The sequence below is a fragment of the Lissotriton helveticus genome, chromosome 12 (genome assembly GCF_964261635.1).
Source record: "Lissotriton helveticus chromosome 12, aLisHel1.1, whole genome shotgun sequence".
NCBI classification, from domain to species: domain Eukaryota; kingdom Metazoa; phylum Chordata; class Amphibia; order Caudata; family Salamandridae; genus Lissotriton; species Lissotriton helveticus.
The window spans coordinates 834354598-834381360 of record NC_136073.1 but is presented as its reverse complement, the minus strand read 5'-3'; the positions used below and the strand labels follow the sequence as shown (position 1 = coordinate 834381360).

General features: G+C 45.3%; 1 protein-coding gene across 1 annotated transcript in view; it reads right to left on the bottom strand.

The window, feature by feature from the left end:
* Positions 1–4342: 4342 nt before the first annotated feature.
* LOC144798945 (hepatic lectin-like) overlaps positions 4343–26763 on the bottom strand; it is a 34527-nt gene continuing 12106 nt past the window's right edge. The window contains exons 5-6 of the mRNA XM_078670080.1: positions 23208–23317; positions 4343–4818 (exon numbers count right to left, since the gene is read on the bottom strand). Of these exons, the coding sequence (XP_078526206.1) occupies positions 4632–4818; positions 23208–23317 (297 nt within the window). The 3' untranslated portion in view covers positions 4343–4631. The remainder of the gene's footprint in view (positions 4819–23207; positions 23318–26763) is intronic.

Below are 26763 nucleotides of genomic sequence, written 5' to 3'. Positions count from 1 at the left end.
CCTCCATCCTCATGGAAAGCCATTGGTTCTCCTTGCCAGCCCACCGTATCTTGAAAACCAGCCACATTGTTTACAAAGCCATAAAGACTGGCACAACACGTACCTTGCAGACAAGCTCGCTTTCATTGGTGGTTGTCGGCACACCCAGAGCCAGGAAACCATTAGACTGTTAGCCTTTTAGATCTATGCACCCAGGATCTGGAACAATATCCCCATATCCATCAGGAATGCTCTAATTTAGGAAAGAGTTGAAGATGCTCCTCTTTAAAGAGCACTAGATTACAATGCATTAACGCCCGCCATCACTCGTTGACCTCGACCCTGTACAGAGATCCACTGCCTTTCAGATAGGTTCACGCTATTGAAATACCACATACAAATACAAAAATACAAATAAATTACAGTGGGAATGTAAATCGCTCCTCCACCGCTCATGTAAGTGATGAGCAGTGAAATGTAATGTACACATAGGGCCTTTCTTTGCCCCTTGTCTTCTTGTGTCTTCCTTTTAAGCCCCCTCTGCCTGTTCAATCCTCCCCTAGTGAAGATCCAGTGGAGCCAGATGGAAACTTTTGCACTTCCTTCTAGGAATGTGGAACGAGCTGAGTTCCGGCTCTTCACATTCTCAACACTTGCACAGTCACACATTATGCACCAAAGGCAGATGCTTGAGAAATAGAACAGTTAACAAACCAGTGCAAGTACTTAATCAGATTAGGACTTGAGCAAAATGTATGTTTTCCTCATAGCCAGATCTGGAAACGCTTTTGGGAATCATGACCACAGAGAGTATAGAACCAATTACAGTACGCTATCCTCTGATTACCTCTCACACACTCGACATTCCCTCTTCATCACAATACATACGTCATAGGAACATGCGTTATGGTGGCGGAACCATGGATCAACTAAGCACAACCATCCCCCGACTTTCTAAGCGGCACAAGTGCTAAAAAAAGCAAAACATTGTTTGTGCCTATTTTTATTTGAGTTTCTGCTCATAGGTTGGATTAAAAGAAGAGTTGTGAGCCCAGTGTTGTTTGCTCCTGGTTTAGAAAGGTTGACCCACATTCAATATGTTTCCAGGTCAGAGTTTACTTTCAAGACAAATCAGGTAATTTCTCTGAGTCACAGGCTTCAAGGGGACCCCATTGGAAACACAGAGGCCTCTTACCCCATAGTGGAGACTGATAAAAACTGGAGGCGGTGTCTTTTTTCAGTAATTTATTATTTTTATTACAACACTAAAACAGTGATATATACAGGTCCGTAGGGGTTGAGAAATATTTTTCAATTGTATTAGACTTGAATTGGCAAATTTCCATTTCAGTTCAGGCTCGTACACAGTATGTACTAAAAGAAGAGGATGAAATGATTTGCATTCATGAGAGTTACATTATTTTATTTACATGAGGGGGTTACATCCCCATTATGGATTTACCATCAAAGTAAACTTTGCAACACAAGAGGTTTTTCACATCAATGCTCTAAATGAGATCTTTTTAGTGACCAGCCACTTCCAAAATAAAATAGTTGTTAACTTTTTAGAGTGAAATGAATGCTTAACCTGATGACACGTGTAAGCGCAATTTGATGCTTTCTTAAAGTTAAAAAATAAACAGCAACATTATTTGACCATGACATGTCATACCACAAAATGTATCAAATGGAAATACATATTTATGATTTCATCTGTAGTTTAACCCTCAATGTCTTCTTGATAATTCACAGACACTGTCTTTTCACCATTACTGCAATAGGTGGCCGTGGTCCCACCATCTTTACTATTCAGATCATTACAATCATGAAATGTGTTTAACTAAACCAAGCATATTGTCTCTTTTCTTCGCCTATCCTGCATACTCCCATTTCTGTCTTTCCTCCATCTCAACTTTCTCCTTTAGCTCCTTCTACTTTTTTGCCTTATTCTCTTTATCCTTCCCATTCCCCTTTCCCTCCTCCTTCTATTCCTTCTCCATTTCTCATCCTTTCTTCAATATGTGCCTCCCGCCACTCTATTCTTCCTCTCTTTTTCTCAGTATTCTGAGCCTCCTTCTCCATTGCCTTGTTCTTCTTAATGTATCTCTCTTTATTTATTTCTTCTTTCTCCCTCTCTACTTTTTGTTCCTTCTTACCCCTCCCTCCCTGCTCTTTTCACGTTCCTCCTTTTCCTTTATTTCTTACAGGACTACCTTTGCCCTATACTCTTTATTTTTCTGTAACCCATCCTCATTCTCACATTCAGACTTCTCCTTCCGTCTCTCAATCTATCCCCCCCCTGCTTACACTCCCCAGCTCCCTTTCCTCCTTCTCCGGCTTCCCTGTTTTCTTTTTTCCCTTCTCTTTGTCTTTCTCTCTCTCTATCTCTTCATCTCCTCCATTTTCTTAACCTTTGTCTCTTACTAGTGCTCATACTCCTTATTTTCATTCTTCTCCGTCTGCTTCTCACTCTCTCTTTCCTCCTTTTGTTCTACTTCACTTTCTTCCTTTCTTGTGCTTCTTGTGTTTCACTAAATTGTCTTTTTGTCAAGCAGAATGATGTCCACCTCTGCCCTATTTTCCAAGATGGCATGCCTCAGGACATACTACACCCCTTCCTAAATACTCTTGCTGTACATGTGCAAAGCACAACATTACACTGCATCTTCCTTCTTTTCCCCACAAGACAGAATACCAACTAAGTCCCTCATTTTTCTTCAGTCAATCTTTTAATTTAGGATGTTCTCAATTGGACAAACCCGCCACTCTGTAGCTTCCATGGACGACTGTCTTCAAAACATATCCCAGCTTTCCCAGCTCTACTGCACATTAGACATTTTTAATTCCAGCTCTTTGCTTACTAACTGATAGTAATTGTTCCCACATATGGGTTGGCCATGCTTCTCAAGCATCAGAGGACCATTGCTCACTCAGTATCCAAGGACAACTGTTAGGAGTATCATCCAGGGGGAACCCATTCTTAAGAGACATGGACGTCTCTGCAGCAAAGAGACATATATTTCAGATTGTTGTATAACCAGTTGATGATTTAGTCAGGCCTGTTTTTGAGAATATTCTGGGGCGTTTCGCTGGAGGCTGTGCGTCGCACTCCAGGTCACTAATGATTATATGTTCTGGCACATTTTGAACACATCCCTTCTGGGCTTGTACTGCCTTAAGAGGTTCTGTTGTTGTTTTCAAATCTGTCACTTCCTCCTTACTCATAGACGCTTCTACCCCCAGCCCTCCTAAGTTTATCGTTTCCTCCACAGTTGTAATTTGCTTCCCTATTACCCACATCGCCCCAGGAAGGTATTTCATTAACCTTAAAGATGGGGGCCCCTGACACCTTTTACTTTGGGGGGTCCCAACAGGATTTCTGCTTGATTCCATAGGACATGAAATATAGTAGTTTTCCATGCTCTAATACAAGAAATTGTAACACCTGGAATTTGTAATAGAAAACGGTCCTGATTTCAGAATTTACACGTGGAAGTCGACACGGTAACATTGACGTCCAAAAACCCTCTCCATTACAAAGGGGACAAGCATATGCAATGCAATAGGTCACACATTTGTGAGAGTTTAACTAATGGCACTGTAAATGACAATGCCTTTATTTATCTGTTTTACTAATTAACACATAAATAAAAACATTGCATTTATAATGCCAATAGCTCAAATGCTTGTAAATGCGAGACTTATTCAAAGAAGCCACTGCCAATGTCCCGGGCTGCTTGAGAAGTGAAAGCGCGTATGGCAAGCTGAACTTTGCAGGAAAGCATGTCATGCCTGCAGTAGGAGAAACTCATTAAAGAAAATAGTGCTTACAGACTAAATTAGACGTACCGTGTAACAACCAAAAAAAAAGGGACAGTATTCATGGGAGGTTACAAATGAAGACAAGACGGTGCTAAGGAGGGACTGACAAGCCTATTAACCAATCAAAAGCCAGCATTTATGAAGGACAATGTCACAAGCTAATGAAAAATATGAGTGGAGAGTGTGCGTGGCTTCAAGTCCATACCCTAATACAGCATGGCTGCAGAACAGCGTATGCGCTGCCTAGGCTTGACCTAAAAAGTAGCAAAACTACAGTAAATATTCAGTCTCAAGCACTGTGAAATTATTGCTTAGGAGGCCCTAGTCCATCCACTCCAGCTGTCCTTTGAGAATGCCACACCAAAGATAACCCCCTTTCTTGTACTGCACTGTTTGGAATAATACTTCTTGAAGAACTCCTTCTTATCATAATTGTATCAAATTATTTAACTTACCCAAATGTGCCGTTTCTTTCAACCCTTCCCCCCCCCCCCCCCCTCCATTTTTCATAGTTTACACTGTCACCAGGTCTGGCCTTTAGAAGACTTTTCTTTTTAGTTTCAATTTGTTTTTCATCTATTTAACATGCATTGCATTAACTGTTTCTAAAAAAGCAAAATTCAAATGAAAACATTCTAGAGATCTAGTTAAATAAAATCTTTCTCATATACATGGGTACTAGACGTCACTAATATTCAGATTTAAACAAAGTAACCCCTGTTGCCCCATGAGAATCGTGCATTTAGTCACTGTAAGTAAATTTGAGCCATTGATTTTTTTTTTACATAAAAGGGCGGAATTAAAAGCGACCCATTGTCTGGCTAGGTATTTCACGTTGGGAAATCCATCTTCCTGTCCTCCGCCTCTTTTTCACAAATGAATTTGTACTTCTTTTCACATCTGGCATCATTCCAGCGACTTGAAGCTCCTCCGCAATATGTTATAGAGCCCACGGTGGCACAATCCTCTGCATTTCCAGAGTTATCAGAGTTATCAGGTTGATTACAGCCCCAAAATCTAAAAAAGAAAAAAAAATAAGGATCAAGAAATGTGTTCCAATTTTCGAAAATGTTTGTATAACTGCCTGTTAGCCAGCGGTACCCATTTCATCGGCCTCAGAAGGATGGAGGGCTGTGTGAACCCAATGGGATGCAAACCTGTGGCCATGAGGTAAAACCCAGGTTACTGAAGGGAATGCATTAGACGCCCACTGACCCACCAGACTGGAGCACCTCTGACCAGGGCTTGAGGTGAAGGAGGCATTACATCTCGTGAGTACAAAAGATATTTTTTTTCGTGAAGTGCACACTCTTGAGATAGATATGTCAGTCTCATTCTTTCTGTTGCCTGATTCGCCGGAGGTTTTGCTGCCCCCACAGTATTGCCACTGGAAACGCAACTTCAAAAGCCGGCCATGTTATGTTATCTGGTACCTGCTATGTGATTTGTGTAATGTGTTTTGTTGTTCTGTTTTATGTGTTGTCTTCTATTGTGTTGCATTGCGTTGTGTTATACTTTTCGACCAAGCTTAGGATGTCATATTATGTTAGGGTTTACACACCTCTAGGATGTCTCAAAGTGCGGAATTTGGAAAGGACTGACCAGCCGAGAGAGAGGAAGGAGGTAAAATGGAGGAAATCAGGAAGGGAGCCCTGTTGATATGGCGATCTTCCTCACAAGTTCATTATTACACTACACAGAGCACTGAGGAAAGCCTGAAGAAATTGTTCGGCTCAGCCATATCCATCACCACAGAACCCTATTCCTTCATTCCCATTCCTCCAATTTGACTTTTTTTTCACAACCCCCCTCTTTTTGTTCTTCTCTTCCTGCAGCCCACCCTCCTATACTCATACCAGCCTTGACTTTGACTGCACACCTTCTGCTCCTTCTGACCAGAACTCTGTGGTTGACCTATTCAATTTTTTTTCTTGCCTTCTGCCTGGAAGCAAATCTCCTCCATTTTGGCTCCTTCTGGGCAAATCTTCTCCCATGGTCTTGTCAAGTTCTATAAAGCCAGGAAGATGCTTTGCAGCTGTACTGTACCGCCAGGGACTACCTGTCCCATACTGCCCTGGACCACTGAGGAGGAGGGCCCAGGGTCCAGCAAAGCCAGGGTAGCGCGTTGAATCCCACAGTGTAGGAAGCAGCCGGGCTGTGCCCAGGCCATTGGGGGACCTGAGGCTGGGCTGGGCCACCCCTCTTGGTTCCAGTTTTCTGGAGGTGCTATTGCTTTATTGATCTGATATTGCTTGTTTGATCTGTCCACAGCACCCGAGACGGCACAACATAAAGTTCCAATTCCAACTAAGTCCAGACCTAATTCATCTTTTATTTCATTCACTGGGTGGAATGTTGGAGTGGATAGAACTTTTCCACATAATATGGGCACCCCGCTAAACGAAAAAGATGGCAGGGTTCAAGAACTATGCCCCCTATGTTACAACCGTCAACCTGTGCTTTTGATACCAGCCCAGCGAGCACTACTGTGCCTATTGCCATGGACTTGGAGCTCTTCCAGAGGAAACTACTGGATTCTGTGAGGGGAGGTGGGATCACTGCTTCCTCCTCTGCTTGTGTGGTTGGCGGCTGTCAAAACTCATTTGTGCAGTATTATGTCAAGACTCTCTACCATCCCTAATAGTATAGCTGCTCAACTTCCTCACGCTCTGGCACCCAGGACTTTGCACTCTTGCACTCTTGCACTGAGTTGTCCCCAAACTTACACTATTGCCCACCCAATTGTTCTGCGGACAGACACACGCCCCCCTCAAAACCCAATTTCACACCACTACCCTTCAAGAAATCATCAATCTCGAGTAGATTTTGGGCTGAGTGGTGTGGAAGGGCCTTGGGGGGATTTTCTATTGGGTGAAGCCTCTAGGACCTCGGCAGGTCAGCAATCCACACAGCCCCTTAGTGCTGATGTTAATAACCTGGCTGGCATTACCAGCAGCACTATGCCACTTGATGCCCCACTGGGTAATTCAATTTAGGGGTCTTGGAACGTGAGGGCTCAACCCATAGAAAAGGGGTGTTACAATTACAATGATGTTGTCATTAATGTACCAGCTGACTGCTGTCCTTATGTTGTGATAATGGCGAACATCCCTCCCCGGTCTCAGCATATCAATGAGTCTCCGGACAGGTTAAAGAACAAAGTCCTCCACTGGTTACAGGCCACGTTTATCTTTACGGTCTTGGCTTTTTCTTCCGTCTTTGTCTTCCGTTTTTCTTCCGCCACCAGAACCGTGCGCATCTTGCCCCAGACAGTCTATTTCCCAGTCAGTGCTCCACTGGTAACCGTCTTTTTCAACATCCCCTCTTTAATAGGTTTGCAGCCTTGATCAACCTGCAGGTGGTTGAGTGACAACTTGACAGTTGGGGTACATCTCAGTCAATCGACCTGGATGGTCTTACTGATAACATCCGTCCCCCTCTCTGTCAAAGGGGCCGATTCCGATGTCGGTCGGTAGGGCACCGAATCGGGCTTGACATTAGCGGATCCGATTTGGAGGCTGAATTTTCGTCCGAGTCGTACACGGGTCCGGACGTCGAAGTACAATGCGAACAAGCGCGAAATCTCCGACCTAATCGTTTCCGGGTCCGAACCGCTCTGTACAACTCGGTCACAAGCAAACCGTGGAGCGCAATGTTTCACGACCAAGCTAGTACGATGCTCGATTCAGACAGCTGGATCGAGTTGGAGCGTCCGGCTCGCAATAGCTCCCGGAGTTGGACTTCAGGAGTCCGCGTGGGACCCCCTGTTACCCGCAGGCTTACGACTCACCCACAGGGGGAGACCCATGGAGACCCATGGATCTCCCCAGCACAGGCATGACGGTGCGGATGGCACTGACGCGTACCCACTGTAGGGGGCGCACTTGTGCGAGACATACCCATTCAGTCAATGGGAGCCCATGTACGCGTCATACGACCGGCTCCCATTGACTTCTATGGGAGTCTGACCGAACTGAGTCCGACAGCATACGTGTAAACCATTTCTTGTTAAGGGCTCTCCTATCGTAAAGCTCAATTCCTTTTGCTACTTAGATATCCTTTTCACTAACAATAATTTATCAATCAATCAGGGAATTGTAAGTGCGCTACTCACCCATGAGGCTCTCAAGGCACTGGGGGGGGTGTGCGGGGGTCCCCAGATCTGTTTAGCCGAAGAGCCAGGTCTTGAGGGTCTTCCTGAAGGTGTTCAGGGAGAGGGGAGTCTGATGTCTGCCGGTAGCTCGTTCCAGGTCTTGGCTGCAATGTGAGAGAAGGATCTTCCTTCTGCTCTGGCTCTGTGGATGTACAAGGTTTTGGCCAGTGCGAGGTTGGAAGATCGGAGGTTTCTTTTGGGTACGTGGAAGATGATTCTGTTGTTGAGGTATTTGGTTCCGTTGTTGTGTAGGCATTTGTAGGCGTGAGTGAGTATTTTGAAAGTGACTCTTTTCTCCATGGGAAGCCAGTGGAGACTTCGTAGGTGTTGACTGATGTATTTGTGTCGGGGAGGCCGAGGACGAGTCTGGCAGCGGTGTTCTGTATTGTCTGGAGTTTGCGGAGTACGGGCTTGTTGATGGCGGCGTAGAGTGCGTTTCCATAGTCCAGTCTGCTGGTGATGAGTCCGTGGGTGACTGTCTTCCTTGACTCAGGAGGATCCACTTGAAGGTCTTGTGGAGGATGCGGATGGTGTTCAAGCAGCTGGAGGTGACGGCGTTTATCTGTCGGTTCATGTTAAATGATGAGTTGAGTACAGGTTAAATCAAGGTTCTTGGCTTTGTCTGAGGGAGTTGGTGGGCTTCCGAGGCGGTTGGCAACCAGGTGCTGTCCCATGCAGAAGGAGTGGTACCGAGTACTTTTGTCTTCTCGGTGCTGAGCTTCAGGCAGCTGTTGGTCATCCACACTGCGACATCTTGCATTCCTTTCTGGAAGTTGAGTTTGGCAGTGGTGGGGTCTTTGGTGAGGGAGAGGATGAGCTGGGTATCATTGGCGTAGGATACGATGTTGAGGCTGTGTTGTCGGACAATGGCTTTGAGGGGGGCCATGTAGATGTTGAAGAGGGTGGGGCTCAGGGATGAACCCAGTGGGACTCCGCAGGTGATTTTTGTGGGGTCGGAGAGGAAGGGTGGGAGTCTGATCCTTTGGCTTCTTCCGGTGAGGAATGATCGGATCCAGTCCAGGACTGTTCCTTGTATGCCTGCGTTGTGTAGACTGGCGACTAGTGTGCAGTGGGAGATAGTGTTGAAGGGCGCTGATAGGTCGAGTTTGATGAGGGCTGCAGAGTGGCCTGTTCTAGGAGGGTGCGGATGTTGTCTGTTGCACTGAGTAGGGTGGTCTCTGTGCTGTGGTTGCTTCGGAATCCGGATTGAGACGGGTCAAGGACGGCATTCTCTTCAATGAATCATGTCAATTTCCTGTTGACTGTGTTCTCTGTAACTTTGGCTGTGAAGGGGAGGAGCGAGATGGGCCTATAGTTCTTGAGGTTGGTGGGGTTAGCTGTGGGCTTCTTGAGCAGGGGTTTGACTTCAGCGTGCTTACAGTCGTCTGGGAAGGTGCCTGTTTTGAAGGTGGTGTTGATGGTGCGTTGTAGTTCGGGTGCGATGGTGGCCGCGGCTCTGTGGTAGATGTGAGGGGGGCAGGGGTTGGTGGGGGCCCCCAAGGGGATGCTTTTCATGGCTCAGGCGGTGGCTTTGGCCATGATCGGTGTCCAGTTGGAGATGGTGGGCTGGCTGGCGTTTCTGGGGGTCAGGGGCCATCTATGGCACCTGGTGGATGGTCGATGAAGTTGTCATAGAAGTTTTTGATCTTGAGGTGGAAATATGTTCCAAGCTTGTCGCAGAGGTCTTGGGATGGGGTGATGTCTGCGGCTTCACTGCGTGGGTTGGTGAATTCTTGAATGACACTGAAAAGTTCCTTGGAGTTGGTGGGGTTGGCCAGGATTTTGTTGTGGATGAAGTTCCTCTCTGTGGCTCTGATCTGGTTGTGGTAGTCCGTCATGGCGTCCTTGTAGGTAGTGTGGTTTTTGGTTGTCTTTGTGTTTCTCCAGTTCTTCTCCAGGCATCTGCAGGTGTGTTTGGCTTCTTAGAGAGCGGTGGTGAACCAGGCAGTTTTCCTAGGGTGTTGTCTGTCGGGGTTGTGTACGGGGCGAGCTCCTCTGTGGCTGCCGGGTGCCCAGGTGTGGTTGTCTCGGGTGAGGGTGAGGTTCAGTTGCTCGTCTGTAACCTTGCTCCAGTTCCTTCGCGGTGGGCGTGGGGCTGGTTTGGGTGCCTTGGGTTTGTTGATGTCGAAGTGTACGCAGTTGTGGTCGGTCCATGGTGGCTGCCTTGTGTAGCTGAATTGGATGCTGTTTCCTGCTGCAAAGATAGGGTTGAGGGTGTGTTCTGCTCTGTGGGTCGATGTGTTGATGAGCTGTTTAAGTCCGATGCTGGCGAGGTTGTCACGAAGGATAGTGGAGTTGGGGTCGCTGGGGTGGTCGAGGTAGAAGTTCAGGTCTCCAATGACTATGTAGTTTGTTTGAGGGGTTGGCGTGGGGTGCGATGAAGTCAGTGATGGTGGTGGCAAAGGGTGTTTGGGGGCCAGGGGGTCTGTAGATGAGGGTGCCTCGGAGTGTGGTTTTGGGGGTGGTCTGGATCTGGAAGTGTAGGTGTTCACCAGAGGGGAAGGTTTCGCTGGAAGTGGTGAGCCGGAGGGTGTTCTTGTTGGCAATGACCAAGCCCCCTCCTGGATGGTTACGGTGGTCCTTCCTCTGGATCTTGTATCCGTCTGGAATGGCGGTGCTGATGTTGGGGTGGAGGATGCGTTTGTCCAGGTCTCTGTGAAGAAGGCATTGTCGGGCGAGAGAGAGTCGAGTAGGTTCCAGATTTCCATGGCGTGTTTGTGTACGGAGCGTACGTTGAGGAGGAAGCATTTTAGGGTGTCGACGGTGCTGGCGTTGGCGGTGTTGGAGGCCGGGGTGGCGGTGAGGGTCTGGCGGCAGTGGAGGCAGGAGAACTGGTCGTCGGTCGTGTTTGGCGAAGCCTGTTGGCATTCTCTAAGTCTTCCAGGGTTCAGTGTGAGGAGGGTGGTGGTGTCATAGTGATTGGTAGTGGGAGGTCCAGGGTTCATGGCGCTGGCCGTGGTCAGGTTGGGGACAAGTGTAGATGGGCTTGCCTTTGGCTCCCCTTCGGCGCGACCGCGCAGCATCCGCCATTAAGTGGGGGAGGTGGGAGGGAGGAGAGGCTGGGAGGCGGGAGCGGGGGAATTCTGGGGGGAATTCCCGGGGAAATTCAGGGGGGGAGGGTCCGCAGGGGCAGCAGCTGCGAAAGGAACAGGCAGGCACGAGAAAATAAAAACAGTGGTGGAATTAGAGCAAGACACAGATGGGCACAATAACAGTGGCACAACAAGGAAAAATTAAGAAAAAGAAACTGCTGAGAAAGGTTACGGTGGTTGCAGGCAGTTGGTCCCAGTTGGAGCGGGCAGCAGCCTCATACCTCTCAAGGAGGAGGTCGGGGTCTGGAGGCAAGAGACGGCACAGAGGAGCTGCGGGGAGAGAGTGGACCGAGACCAAGCCCGGAGGTCTTACTCTGTCTTACTGTTCATGGACTCACATATTCAACACGCTTGATCCAAATTTAGTACAGTGTGCAAAGGAATTTTTAGGTTCGCCAGTAAACTTGGCAGTTGGCCATTAGGGAAATGATCAGCATTTACAAAACAAGAACCCTTTCTGCTGCTATGTATGGAGGGGGCCTGGGAGGTTATTCATCTTGTTGTTGTCTTCAGGTGGAAGGGAATGCTTTCCTTAGGCCCCTGTTGTTTATCCCTGCCTCTACACCATCCACTATTGTGCATAAGGAAGTGGGGCTAACCCGCTTGGGGGACTTGCTCCCGCTTAAGCCCAATTTACTTTGGCACTCAATTTGGGCTAAAACTGAAACAACTTTTACAAAATTCATCAATCTGGATTGCCTAGCGTTAGACCATGTCTTTAAAAAACAGTGGCCTTTCTATATTAACAAGGTCTCTAAATCAATGTTTGATACCTCCATTCTCCAAGTCCCCTACAGAAATCCTGCTTTACACAAACGTGAGGTTAAGGCCTCATTTTCATGTGCTAGGAAAGAAAAAAGGGCTCGTATTGAGTCCAAAAAATCAAAAATTGTCTCTTATTTGTCGAGCATCTTTCCCGAGGGCCTTCTACGGTATCTTTTCTGGGTGAGCAACACTCAACAGCGCTTTGTTCTTACAAGGCAGCGGCTGGGCATAGTATACCACCTTGTTACCATCCCCATTTTGAATCACTGGCACAGGGGCCCTGTACCGTGCCCATGTGATGGGGTTTCAAAGCAGAGCACTCAGAACTGTACATTATTCTGTTGTTTCTTTGACGGTCCAAGGAAAGTTTTCTTGAAACCAATCTTTGTTGAAAATACTATCAGGGATCATAATGTTGCTTTACAGTAGCTGTGTGCATTGGATCAGTCTACATGCTCTAGAATAGCCTGTTATATATGGAGTGTGATTCAAACTAGAAAAAGCATATCTAGTTACACATACGTTTTGCCTACTTTAGATGGTTCTCCCATTAATGCTGTGTATAGTTTGTCTTCATAGTGTGGTAGCCTGTCTGGGAGCTATTTACGGATGATGTATCTTAGCCGAGCTGTTTATCATTATTGTACGATCACTCCCCCGTTTTTTTAACCTGTTTTTATTTGTGTTGCTGGAGTAATTTTATGCTGGGGAAGCCACTTAGGTGCTATTTGTAGCTAACATTCTTTAGCTGAGATGTCTACTACTATTTCACCATCACTCCCCTGTCCTTTTAAACTGACGTTTAAATTCTGTTGTAGCAATTTTATACTGTTTGCTCTTTTATGGTCCAGTGAGATTGTGCTGAATAAAGATTTTGACTCTAATCATCTGGAAGAAATTGATCTATCTTATTGATATATCTATCTGCCAATCCGCTGTTGTGTCATGACTCTGCTATACTTGTTCCCTCTGTTTTGTTATCTTCTTCTCTGCCATTCACACTCTTCTCTGATACTGACCATCTCCTTTCCTCTATCCTTATCCATCTTTAATTTACCCCGGCACATTTTTTCCTGAGCTTTGTGTTTGTGTGAAAAGTCTTTCGCAAGAATACAAAGCTCCACTTCTTCTCTTCCCTTCGTCATCTGCCACTTACAGTTTACGCCTTCATTGCAGTGGCGGTTCGTCCATTGGGGGCGTTGGGGCGTTGCCCCACTATCCATGGACGACCGTCACTGCTATCACAACATTTGTCTGACACAGTAAAAAAAGTAACATTTTCTGCGGCAAGCAGCAGTTGAGGCCGGACCGGAGTCACAAATCGTGACGTCATCCAGTGCGATCACGGAAGGTGTGGGGGGCGGGCCTGCAGCACTGAGTGGCATGTGGCAGGCTGGCAGCATCGTGGCAGGCAGTAGTCATTGTGTGCGCATTTAGGACAAGTCATTTTTATGACTTGCCCACGCATGCGCACACACACAATAGCCCCTTCCCTCCTCCTCCTCCCCTAGCCATGACACAGGCAGAGACCCGGGGGAGCCGGGTCTCATCAAGGGCAGTATTAGCCCTGCTCGTTAGCCAATCCTGGCGCAGTGGCGATGGTATGCCTGCGCAGGATTGGCTGAGTTCATGTGTACGAGGATGGTGGTGCTGCCGCGCGTGGGTGGGTGGCTGACTGGCTGTGCTCAGGGCTGTATGCCCAATCACATGTGCCCATTTGGATCCATGTACTTGTAATTGGCGCCGCTGTGGGGACGTCACTGCGCCCTGGCGAGGACTGGACAACAGCACCTCCAGTGGTAGTGGTGTCACCAGAGTCACGAGGAGAGTGACTCAGACCTCGTGACTCGTGCCTGTGTGTGCAGTGCAACAGTTGTCTTGTCTTCGACTGACGAGTGACGACGTGAGACTGAGAGTCAGTCTGTGACTGTCTGAAACCGGTATGTTAAGTTTTTTCTAATGGCTGGCCTGTCCGACTTACGAATCGATGGAGGATGCGGGTCACAGTCATACACTCACTGTCTCACTTAGAAATAAAATGGATACTGACACACACATTCACTCAGTCTCCATTCGCGGACGGACCGGTGTGACTGCGTGTTGTGGGTGGTGGGCCTGGTGGCATCATACCGTGCCCGGCGTGCCTGATTTGAGCAATGCAGGAGTGGCTATATTTATCAGGTCTGAGTTAACAAAACATCAACGAAATACTCAAAGTCTGCTTTTGTAATCTGTTGTTCACGTTATGTTCTCCTCATATTCTGTTCCTATTGTGAAGCGCTCTGACGCCTTCGGGTAAAGTCTGCGCTATATAAAAATGCATAAATAAAATTAAATAATAAATAAAATAAATTCTCGGACGGACCGGTGTGACTGCGTGTTGTGTGGGTGGTGGCTGGGCCTGGTGGCATCATACTGGGGTGCCGTGCCTGATTTGACCAATGCAGTAAGTAAGTGGCTATATTTAGCAGGCCTGAGGCTGACTCATTAACATCAACGACATAATGAGTGGGTTTATTGAAATGAGGGCTATAATAAATAACACTGAACAGGTTTGAAATGTGCAAATAAGGTTACCATACCGAGGCATGCCTATGCAGTCTGTAATTCGGAAGTGCTTAATTTGCTAATTATCGGAGATGAGCAGGGACGCCTGCTGGGGCTAGCGGATGTTTGGATAGCGGCCGACTTCTCATAGTAGCGCTATGATAGCGCTACTATGAGAAGTCGAGTATGAATAACAAATGTCATGAGTACGGTGGGAGGACAGCAGCAGGGTGGAGTATGTACTGAATAGATATACAAACCCGTGTTTTAAGAATGGTTTATAATGCATTCGAATGTTCAGTGGTGAGGGGTTGAACACGTGCAGGTGGGGAGATGATTTTGAGATGTTTGTGGCTCGTGAGGGGTGGGTTAGTGAAGCATGGTTGTGAGATGGAAGATGACGATGTAGAAATTATGTCTTGGGGTGTTTTTAATTTTATGGGCACTGTTCGCACTCTGGGGTGACTCAAAGCAGGGGGAGTTATTAGTTAAGGTATGTTGTTGTAATAGTGAGGCTTGGCTGCCATACTGTATGCTCTTGAACTAAAGCTGCAGATTTGTTGTCCAAATAAATTTGATTTACGCTGTCAGTTTGGGTCTGTGGTTTATGTGCAGTCCCCGCCCACGTGCTCATTTATTTCTGACAGCTTTGCGGCTTCTGCTCTCAAGTAAAATTTTACTTAATTTACATTAATATACCACAGTCAAGAGCCACTCCTCCATGTGCATCCATCGTGCTCTTCTTGCCACGCCCCAGTTTATGGTGTTACTGTGGGCACCGTGCTGCGTGCCCAGAAGCAGATTGTGTGTGAGTCTGTTGAGGGGTCTTCCATTCTGGATCTCTTATTTATTTGGTCTGTATTTTTCTTTTTTATAGAGTTTTATATAGGGTTTCGGAGCGCTTTACATAGCACCAGTTGCATTACATTAGGAACTCCAATCCTCCAGTGTTAGGCCTAGAAGAAACCAGTGCAGCCCTCAAACTCTTGCTTTTACCACTGATGAATGCCACATTTAAGTTGCACAAGCGCTATATAAATGGAATTACAATGCACTTCGCTCTGGGGTGGAAGGCAGAGATCCGCAGAAAAAATGGTTCACCCATAACACTAAATGTTTGTGGGGATGCTCCAGATTTATGGAGCAAGTCATAAACTGCTTGCTCTTCCTGGCAAATATTGAGCAGCCAGGGTAGGTAGCGCTGTAATGGAAGCGCTCTTGATAAGCTAATCACACAATTGACTGCACTCACTCTCTGACCTCGTTTTCACCAGCACTTTAATCCAGTGTGAGCTGGGATCAGAGCGGCATGTGAGGAAAGCCAGCCCATCTAATGGGCTCATAGACGGCGTGCACTGACGAGGCATCCCTCTTTATTATGGTTATGGCTTCTAGGCTTTCACACATCAAATGGTGGGGGCATGATTTGTCACACAGCAGCTCTTAATTGATTTAGAATTAGCAGAATGTAACATCAGACTGGTTGGCTGCTCAGTATGTGATGCTCAGTTGGTTTCAATAGCACAGAATAATTGACGGAGTGCACTCCCTTACAGTCGGAGGTTGTGGCCTCTGTGCTGATTGTAGGGCCTGCAGAGAGTAGACCAGAACCCACAGTGTGCCCTCCCATAGCCCTTGACAGGCCTGGCACCAGAGCCTGCACCCATGTAAACTAAAGCGTGCTGTTCAATTCAATCTTTATTTCGACGCTTAAGCATCATAAAAGAAACATAACAATTCATTAACAATACAACTGCTGCACATAATTATTATTATTTTTTTTTAAATCAGAAGGACAAGTTTCACAACATATTTCAGGGCTCATTATCTCAAAATTCAAGACTGTTGTTTATGTACACTTTCATGTCAAACAATATTCTAGGAGCGAAGATCATACGCACAAGTTAAAATAATAAATAATACGGATTAAAACAACAGAATTAAAAAATTTAATTAAACAGATAACCGCTAGTACATAATTTAAAAACAAATCAATTTTATGTCAATTGATTTGTTCACATGGATGGGCGAATTAGCGTGCAATATAAATACGTACCCTACAACTTGTTTTAACATGTTGAATTTTTGCGTATCCACCTCGTATTCGATATAATAGTTTTTCATTAAAAATGAAGACCCAATTTGATCCTAATAAAGTTAACAGCAAGGAGAAATCTACTAACACCAAAGACTACAACCTGACTCGTGTCAGACTTTAGGATTCTTCCTGCCTCCTTATAGGATCTTGAGCCAATCCTATGACAAAGTGGCAATATCCACTTTCTCCGTGGTGTCGCATAACTAGGGCAAAACAGTAATACATGTAGATCATCTTCCCTCACCTGATTAGTACATACAGTGCAAAGATTGCATCTCGATTTTGACCAGCTCTTTTCGTTCACATTGGTCCTAAGTGTGCCGTATCTAAATTTCATATACAGAGTTTTTGCCAATGGCAGGTTGATCTCATCTAAGAACAATTCAAAAAATGCGGTATCTTTGAACATTATGAAATTTGTTGTTAGAGGGCCGTGGGCTTTTACATACACAGACTCAAAGCTTACAAATGTCCAAAAGGAGAGTTTAACAATTTTCTTTGCGCTAGAGTTCATGGCCACTGGGTCTTTCCAATAATGGGATAAGCCAATCTTGGCCATCCAGGTTCTAATGTGTTTGAGCCAGTAAACTTTGTTGCAAAAATCAAGAGCCATTACTTCTTGCAAGTCTTCCTTGTAGTTAGATAATTCGGGAGTCGTCCACAGTCTAACCCACAACATTAGGGGTCTCAGTATTGCGTAATGATCTATACGCTTCATATTAAGATCCAGAATGAGCGGGGTTAGAGGGGTATTTACAGGTAGTTTTAACAGCCCCCTGAAGAACTTGTTCTCTGCTGTTTCAAATGTACTTCTACATGAGGGACCCCACAATTCTGCCCCATACAATGATGCTGATTGGACCTTATATTTAAAGATCTCTAGGGCTGGGGTTACTGCTTTGCTCAGGCATTTAGCATGTCTTTTAAGGATTGGAAGACAGTTTTGTTTAAAAACTATCTTGCTCTTTTCTAGCTGTGATCTCCATGATAAGGTAGAATCAAGTGATACGCCTAAGTAGGTAAAATTCTGCACGTAATCAAGCTTCTGTTCATTTAATGTTAGATTCTTCCTTAAGTTTTTATGTGGGTTCAGCGCCATGTATTTGTTTTTTTTAACATTAATTTCTAGGCCTTAGGAATTACAGTAGGACTGGAACCTATGCAGCAAGTAACGGAGACCCCGGGGTGTTTGGGAAATAAGAATAGTGTTGTCCGCAAAAAGAAGGGACGAAACCCGTTCACCCCCCCAATCTTGGGGAATCATCGTCACACTCAACCATGTAGGACGGGATGTTGTTTACAAACAAGGAGAATAGAGTCGGGGCCAATACACACCCCTGACGTACTCCCCTCTGTATTGAAATTGGTTTTGTTAGCTCCCCAGTTGGACCCCATCTGACCCTTGCATAAGTATCCGTGTGCAATCTTATAACTAATTTCAGTAAGTCTACCTGAAGGCCCTGGCGTTTGAGAGATTCCCACAGAAGTTTACATGGGATTAAATCAAACGCCGCCCGTAGGTCGACAAATGCCACATACAAGTGGCCTTTGCGAAGAGTGACATATTTCCAATACAAACAACAGAACCTTAGTACTTGGTCAATAGTTCCTGTTTTTGTTCTGAACCCAGCTTGATATTTAGTGAGAACTGACTCATCTTCCATCCATGTATTAATACGATTTAGTATATGCCTAGCGAAATTTTTTTGTGTTATGTCGATAAGACTTATAGGGCGATAATTAGCCGGGTTGCTTCTATCACCCTTTTTAAAAATAGTGATAATTTCCGCTCCCTTCCATGTGTCTGGAATTTCCCCCCCAGCCGCGATAACATTGCATAGGTGATTTAGGTACGGTACCCAGACATCCACTTCTTGTTTAAATAAATCACCTGGGATTTTGTCAAGCCCTGGAGCCTTCCCATGTTTAACTAAGTTCATAGCTAGTTCTGTTTCCTGCAGATCAAAGGCTAATTGTATGCCTTCATCATCTGTAGGCGGCAGAGCATGCTCTTCGTGGACAACACCTTCAAGCTCTGGAGCAGCATAAAGTTTTGTGAAGTGGACAATCCAGGTTGCCTCATCTAGAAAAACCTCTTGTGACCCCTTCTCCTTTTTGTTGCCCTTTGCTACTACTTCCCAAAATTCCCTTTGGTCCTTCATTTTAGCCGCCGACAGCATAGATGACCATAATTCATCATCCCAAGATGATTGGGCATTGGCCAACACTTTCTTAAAAGCTTTCCTAGATTCTTTAACTGCCACGGCGTTTTTAGTTTTGACTGTCTCAATCAAGGTAAGTTTTGCTTTGCGACATTTTTTGTTGAACAAGGGTTTGCCTACAGAATGTAGCTTAACAGTTCCTGCACCTTTTTTTAATCTTTTTGTCATGAGTTCTAGTAATTCACTAAAAAGAGTTTGATGCAGTTTAAGAAATAGGCTAGGTTCACTTTGGGAGGGGTTGTATGCTTCAAATATATTTGAGAGGCAGCTATAGATGTTGGCCACAATCTCCTCTTGTTCTAGAATGTAAGCCCATTTAACAGACCGTCTATTATTACTACATACAATGTTGTCTGGGATTGCTTTATGTGTACCATCTTTAATTTCCAACCCCAGTAATAGGGTGCTCGAGAAGCTTGCTTCGAGAGGGCGATGGTCACTATCTGATCTTGTTTTGACCACCATGTCTATGACATATGGCCACAGATCCAAGGAGACAATAATGTAATCAATTTTGCTCTGGCAATTTTGTCTGTAGAAAGTGGGGGCTTTGGGGCTATCAGATGGTAGGCGGCCATTGCACTCCCTCATACCGTGGCTTACCATTACCCTAGTAATTTGGAGAGCTAAAGTTGTACCAGCAACTACCCCACCACTAGATAAGCATGGTATGCCATTTGCATGGTCCTCATCCTCATACAGTTTATTCATCTCTGTAATGGGCTCAAAGTTACAGTTCATATCCCCGCATATGATCTTGCTTGATCCTGGGTCCAGAGCATCTAATATTGATTCTAGTTTATCAATGCAGGGTGACTCCTTGTAAGATGGACAAGGCCTATTGTACACATTAAGTAAGTATATCACCCGTTTGTCGTTGGTAACCATTTTCAATCCAAGTATGTCTAGAGAGTCAATACTTAGTTTGCTAATGGTTATGTTAATGACTACCTTAACCCATATTATCAACCCTCCAGAGGGTCGGCCTCTTACCGATGGAACTGCGTCCAGCTGGAAGGTTTTGTATCCTACCCTGTGGACAGATTTTGTCGCCCATGATTCCTGCAGGGCGCAGATGTCACTGGTATTTATGTAATCATTCCAGTCGGGATCGCTTGTTTTTGAGCCCACTCCTGCCACGTTCCAGGAAACGAGCTTAATCCCAGAGGGACCGGAGATTAGATTGCCTCCAACGGGTGGTGACAGATTGCATATTGTACTATCTACTCCTACATTGTTAGGATTACATACACCATTCCCTGTTAAATTTGGTAGGCCCACTCTTGCCATCAATCCCTTGACATGCCCCGAATCTAAGATAATCAAATTATTATCCCTCTGTAAACGGGGCGATAGCGACCATCCAGCAGGGCTATCGTGGTGATCTTACAGCCTAGGTGAACTACTGTCAAGGGGAGCCAATGGAACAGAAGGGGAGAGTGTGGGTTGGGAAACCTCCTCCGGTACTCTAAGTCAATCGACTGCCTCTAATTCACTGAACCTATTGTAACATAGTATGCAGGGTGGTACAAACTGTGGACCCATCCATCCTCCATAGTGCTGTGAACCACCATCTAGAAATCTCCTGGTCCTGCATTCTATTAGGGTCCAGCCATCATCCCTCTCCTCTCCCCAGTTGTTATAGTTCAAGTCCCTGTACATCTCACGCCCCCTCCCGCCCCTAACATGATTACCACCCCTGGTCCAGCTCCATCTATTGTCAGGCTTTTCCGCTGGCGTGTAAAAATACGCCAAGGGTCTTGCCACAATCGTAGATCCATCGTTTCTGGAAGTTCCCAAGAGAATGTGGTCCACAGATCTACGATCTTCAAAGGTTATGACCACACAGTCCCCCTGCACTCTTTTTCTGTTGTAGCCTACCCAGGGAGGTCTCTCGACCATTAGAATGTTACTACTTCTTGTTGGTGGTAGAGGGTGATTAGAATTTAACCAGTAAATCACCTTGTTTTTAAGCGCCCCATGTGGTTCAGAAAGTGAGGGGTCCAATTCTGGGACCCCCGTCAAAATCACCACATAATCACATGCCTCTGGAGGTAAATTAATATTCCTACGCTTTTCTATCTTATCTGGTTGAGTTTTGTCAGCATTGTGAGTCGGTGTATTAAGGCAGGCTGTTTTTGTTGCAATTCACTCAGTTACCATGGGAGGCTTTGGGCTGGCTTTGCTTGCTTCAAGGCAGATTAGGCTTGGCACAGGGGGTTTGGGTGCTACCTTTTTGCTTTCTGCTTCATTTGTTTTATGTATCTGTAGTGCGGTGTTGGGAGCAGGTGCATGGGTTACCTTTTTAACCTGACTGGTGTAATAGGTTTTTATATCTTTCTGTAGCTTAAGCAGTTTGTTTTCCATCCCTCTTAGCCTTTAATCTAAAGGAAGTCCCTCTTTATTATGGTTATGGCTTCTAGGCTTTCACCCATCAAATGGTGGGGGGCATGATTTGCCACACAGCAGCTCTTAATTGATTTAGAATTTGCAGAATGTAACATCAGACTGGTTGGCTGCTCAGTATGTGATGCTCAGTTGGTTTCAATAGCACAGAATAATTGACGGAGTGCACCCCGGGCCCGAAGCACACACTAAAATCAGATGGACTTGATTCGTGAGATAATGATTAGGCTTGGGAGCGTGGTGCACTCCCTTACAGTCGGAAGTTGTGGCCTCTGTGCTGAGTGTAGGGCCTGCAGAGAGTAGACCAGAACCCACAGTGTGCCCTCCCATAGCCCTTTACAGGCCTTGTACCAGAGCCTGCACCCATGTAAACTAAAGCGTGCACTATGCAATCGGGCCCTGCAGCCCCTTGCACTCCACCTGGCAGAGCAGCGGCCTTCAAGTGCAGTGCCAGATTGCTCAGCCATTCAGAGGGATATCAGGTGTTGCTCACACAGTGACATAATTTTGTGGAATGAAAACACACACGGCGTGCAAAGAAGTACAGTACACACACACTCATACAACACTCACACAAACACCAAAATAAACACACACAGGCAGACACAGTGGGACCCCAGTGGCACGCTCACAGCCCCATTACAGAAATGGCAGGCCGCCATTAAACACTATACAGCCTTAATGCCGTAAACCTGGCGTTGTGAGATTGAGAACAGATTACTATAGGAATAAGTCCCAATGTCGTGAGTCTTCCTTTTGCACGGGAATGCCACTGTAAACAGAACAAGCATTGGCATAGCCAATAGGTCTCGCCGTTGGGACCTAATAAATGTTTAGCCATGCAACACTTGATGTTGTTGCACCAAGGATATTGTTAATGTTTTTTCCTAGAGAGAAATCAGAGTTTTTTGGCTAATGGAAGTTTTGATTCATGGAAAGGTAGTACAGAAGGTTAATGTGCCTGCTGCAAAGAACATGTACCTGATGCATATCACAAAATACACCTGATGTAAATAGGTCTGTGGTTATACTGAATAACCAGCCACCTATGTTATATAACAGCTCTTTAATAATGTAATACCTGCACTTTCACAATTGCTTTATTAACCTTCCTGCTTTCTCAAAATTGCTTGAAAATGCATAATTTTCCCACTATTTTTTCAAAATTTTCTCGGGGGGGAAATCCCCCCGAACCCTCCTTAGGGGGTTCGGGCTCGCTCGCTACGCTCGCTCGCTACGGTGCAGTATGATTATCAGTTTCCGGCCCACCACTTTCAAATGTCACCAGCCGCCACTGCTTCATTGCATATACAATTCTGATTTAAGTACAATCTCCAGAATGTGACCAAAGTCAGGAAGTCAACCTGGGAGTAAATTGTGCACTCCAGGACTTTAGTACAACCTGTTGAAATCAGAGTAGGCGAAAGAGCACATCTGCTCTTTGGTGAAGTCAGGATGGTAAATAACTTCCCCTAGTAGTACACATCCTCAAATCCAATACGCTTCAATCAAAATATGCCCCTAAATGTACATCAGGTAAATACCACCCCATTTGCAGTCAGTATTCTCTGGGTGTTTACAAGGTGCAGTATGAATATGGAAACTAGCCCAAATTGCGGCACAATTGTATGTGATCCTTAGACTTTTTCTCTATTTCTCTTCTTCCACCTGTGAAGTTACTTCTCTGATCTCTTGTTTTTGCTCAGCCATCTCCTATTTGGATGCAATTTCTAAAACGATCAATTATAGCTTCCGAGTTTAACACATTTATTAAAACTGATGTATTCCTTTGTTCCTTCCATACTACCTTTTCTTCACAACATCAATTTTGACAAATGTTATGATACAAGAATGAGTCATGTGATAACTGATTGGATGTATGAGTTCAAGGATAAATGACTGAGCATGTAAGATGAACTACTGCTTGCACAAACACACCAAGAACTGAAGATGCCCTTTTAGAAATAAGCCAGACCTACTGGCCTTGCCTATGCTAATTACCTTTAGCTAACACGTCGCTGTTGTAGATTCTGTGGTTTTTGGTAAGTAAAATAGGGTGAAAAAAGAAAACTATAATATACAGAAATATAAATCATTAACTTTTTGCTTGGAGGGTGACTTACGCTTCTGATTGTAAACTGAGACCCTTCACCCACTTCCAGACACCTTCTTGATCCCTATCCGTCAGGCCAATCCAGAGGCTCTCGTTCTTTGTCTTGTTTGAGATAAAGAGCTGTTGGAGAGCAAAGGGAACAGGTTCTGTAAAAGATCACAAATCCCAGAGTACCTGGGGTATTACTGACCTGTCTCAGACACAGGTGGTCACTTTTGATGCTAGACAACTCAGAGATACAACAGAGCTGGGTGCACACAAGGATTCTGAAACTTTACTTACTAAAACCATTAGTGTGGAAAATTGCTGGGTGTAACTGCAGAGCAGCAACCGCTCTCACTAGGATGCACCTTAAATTCTGCAGGCCGGTCACCACCACCAACTTTAGTAGACTGTGCCACAGTGTAAAAGCAGAGTAGGGTGCACTGCTTGCATAGGTGCAAGCATATTTTGTGCTTCCTTTTATCCTGTCTTCAATCCTAAATTTGATAACATTGTCCCCTCTCTCCCTACACCATCTCCATACATCTTTTTGTGAGAAGAGATTTGCACAGCTGTCAGCTGTAATGTACATGTGTACTCAGTGAGGGTTGCCTGGACCATTACAACTTGTATTGAACAAATGTTGTTGTGGTAAAAGTTTGCTACTCCTTGTGCTACATTACCTGTGTTTGTGAGTAGCTTGCACGTATGTCGCCTTTGATGTACTTTTCAAGTGTTTAAGAGAAATTTACATTGCTTCTTCCTGTGGTGTACCTGTTTAGAACATGGGTGAAGGCATACTGCTGCCGTATGTGAGGGAACAGTTATGTGTATGCATCAAAAGCTTGCACAGTTACATCATCCAGTGCTGGGCCTATGTGCGGCTGAAGCCTGCACTGTTACTACTGCTTTATTAGATCTCTGTGAGAGGGGATCTTTCACTGATGCTTCATGTATGTACAGGGATAAGACATTTCTACGGCATTCTATGGAAGCCCCACCTACTGCTGCATGAGCTGCACCTGTTCTGTTTGTGCGGGGGAGCTTGCTCTACAGCTCTTAAAGTTGAGGCTGTAAACTTGCAGGGCAGCTGCTTCCTTTCAACGTACCTGTTGTGTGTGCTTCTGTGCATGTGTGTGTGTGTGTGTGTGTATGAGAAAGACAGCACTTCCAGCAACTTATTTTACTGTACATATTGTGCTGAGCAATGCATGTGTGAGTTTTATGCTCCATTGTTCTACCAATGCTGTCCCTGTTCTGTGTGGGAGGAGCTTGTACTCTCTCTGTTGCTGGTGGTGTATGTGAAGTATATATGCATGGAAGTCTGGGTGCTGCTACTGTACCTTTTGTGTATAACATAGCTGACTCCAGTAAGGTACCTATTCGGTTGCTTCGAGGAAAGCTTCTTCTACAGCCGCTTGTGCTGAAGCTATTCTGTGTGTGCAAGAAGCATTAACAGCTGCTGTGTGTGCGGGTGTCTGTGTGTGTCAACTTTACAATCCCGCTTTCATTTCATCTGTATGAGTGAAACATGCACTGTAGCCATCTCTGCTGCACCTGTACTGTGAGATGGAAGCTTGCACTGTTGTTACAGGTTTGGATCTGCTCTGCGTTTCTGTGAGTGCAGCTTCAACTGCTGCTTTGTGAGAGAAGAGTGAGCTGTTGATGCAGTGCAGTACTTGATCTTTAAGTTGGAGGAAGGCTTGTACTACTGCTCACTGTTTTGTGTTTTCTTGTATTTGTGTATCTTTAAAGAACCTTTCACAGCTACAGAAAATGCTCTTATTCTGCTGCTGCCATGACTGTACCTGTTCAGTGTATGTTAGTGGCGATCATGTCTTCACTACACGAAGCCAAATCATTGGCTCAGGCAATGGTTCTTTTACATATTTTCTCACCAAAAGCATTACCTCAATCAGCTCTGACCGCTAATCGACTGGAGCAAGGTCTTTTATTTTACAGTGTGTGTGTGTGTGGGGTGTGCATGTATGTAGTTACAACGATAGACAAAGAGGTTGGTAGAGAAACATATTATTGTTAATTTTTTTTTGAGTTTTCTATAGCGCAAACAAGATCCAGGGTAGGGTATCGGAGCACTTTAAAAGGAAAGCAGCGTGAGTATACATCATTTTACAAGACAAAACAGAACAGATACACTATCAAAGTTCTTACAAGGTTAGGTAGGTAGCAGCAATGAGCATGCAACAGTAGGAGCACGTTCGTGTACGCATCAATCATAGAGGCGAGGGTGTCATTGAGGGGAGCGAGGAAACAAGTTTGAAGTCGTGGACTGCTTTGTGCCTTATTGAGTTAAGGGAGGAATTTGCTCATCAGTAATGATTTTACTTCCCTTTTGAATAATTATGTAGATGAGATTTTTGTGATGTGCGGAGGTAGTGAGTTCCATATTCTTGGTCTCACTCCGGTGAATGCTCTGTCAGAAGTTTTTTTCTTGCTGATTCGAGGGTTTCAGGAGTAGATTATCGGTGCTCCTCGAGTGTCTGTTTCCTCCTGGTATGGTACGTTTTAGCAATAGGTACAGGGGAGTGCTGTGGTGTAGTGCTTTATGAGTGATGCACAGCATCTTTAGTTGGATTCTGGCCTCATAGGGTAGCCAGTTGAGCGCCTTCAGGTCTGGAGATATGTGGTCAAATTCCTAGATCCTGTTAGGAGTCTTACAGGCTTTTAAAGGGTTTTTTTGAGATTTTGGGAAGCCCCAAGAGAGTAGTACATCCCCGTACTCCAATCTTGAAATAACTAAAGCCTGAACAGCAGTTTTGAGGTCGCGGATCTCGAGGAATGGTTTCATTTTTCTTAGCTAGCTGAGGTGAAAGCGGGCATTTTTAACCAGCAGGTTGATGTGCGTTTGCATCTTAACCCCTTCCATGCTCATGATGGAACGGTTCCGTCATGAGCGTCGGTGGTCCTGTGCTCATGACGGAACCGTTCCGTCATGAGCCCATAGGTTCTTTAGAACCTTCAGCACTGCAGCGGAAGTCGCGCAGCGCTGAAGGGGTTAAGGTTCTTATCCAGAGTAATTCCAAGTGATTTGGTGGAATCCACCAGAGTTGGCGTGCAATTCAGCGATGTGATCATCTTAGTCCATTCCTTTATTTCCAGCGAGCTTTTATGGGTGGAGATTATGAAAAATCCAGTTTTTTGTGAGTTTAGCTTGAGGAAGTTGTTCGTTAGCCAGTGGACAGTCTTTTCAAGAGCTTGATTCATACTCATTATCTCTTCAGTGGAGGAGATCTTGATGTAAAGTTGAGTGTCGTCAACGTACATGTGGTAGGAGATATTTGCTTGTTGTAGTAGTTTGGTTAGTGGTTTGACATATAGGATGAAAAGCGTGGGGGATAGGGTTGAGCCTTGTGGAACACCACGTTGGTTAGGTGAGGAGGGAGAAAGATTTTTGTTTATCATGAACGATTGTGTTCTGTTTTCCAGAAAGGGTTTGAACCATTGAAAGACTGTGCCAGATAAACCCTTCCTGTTTTCTAGTCTTCTTAGCATTGTGTCGTGATTGACTGTATCGAAGGCTGACGAGAGGTCAAGCAGGACTAGTAGGCAGGTTTCATTCTGGT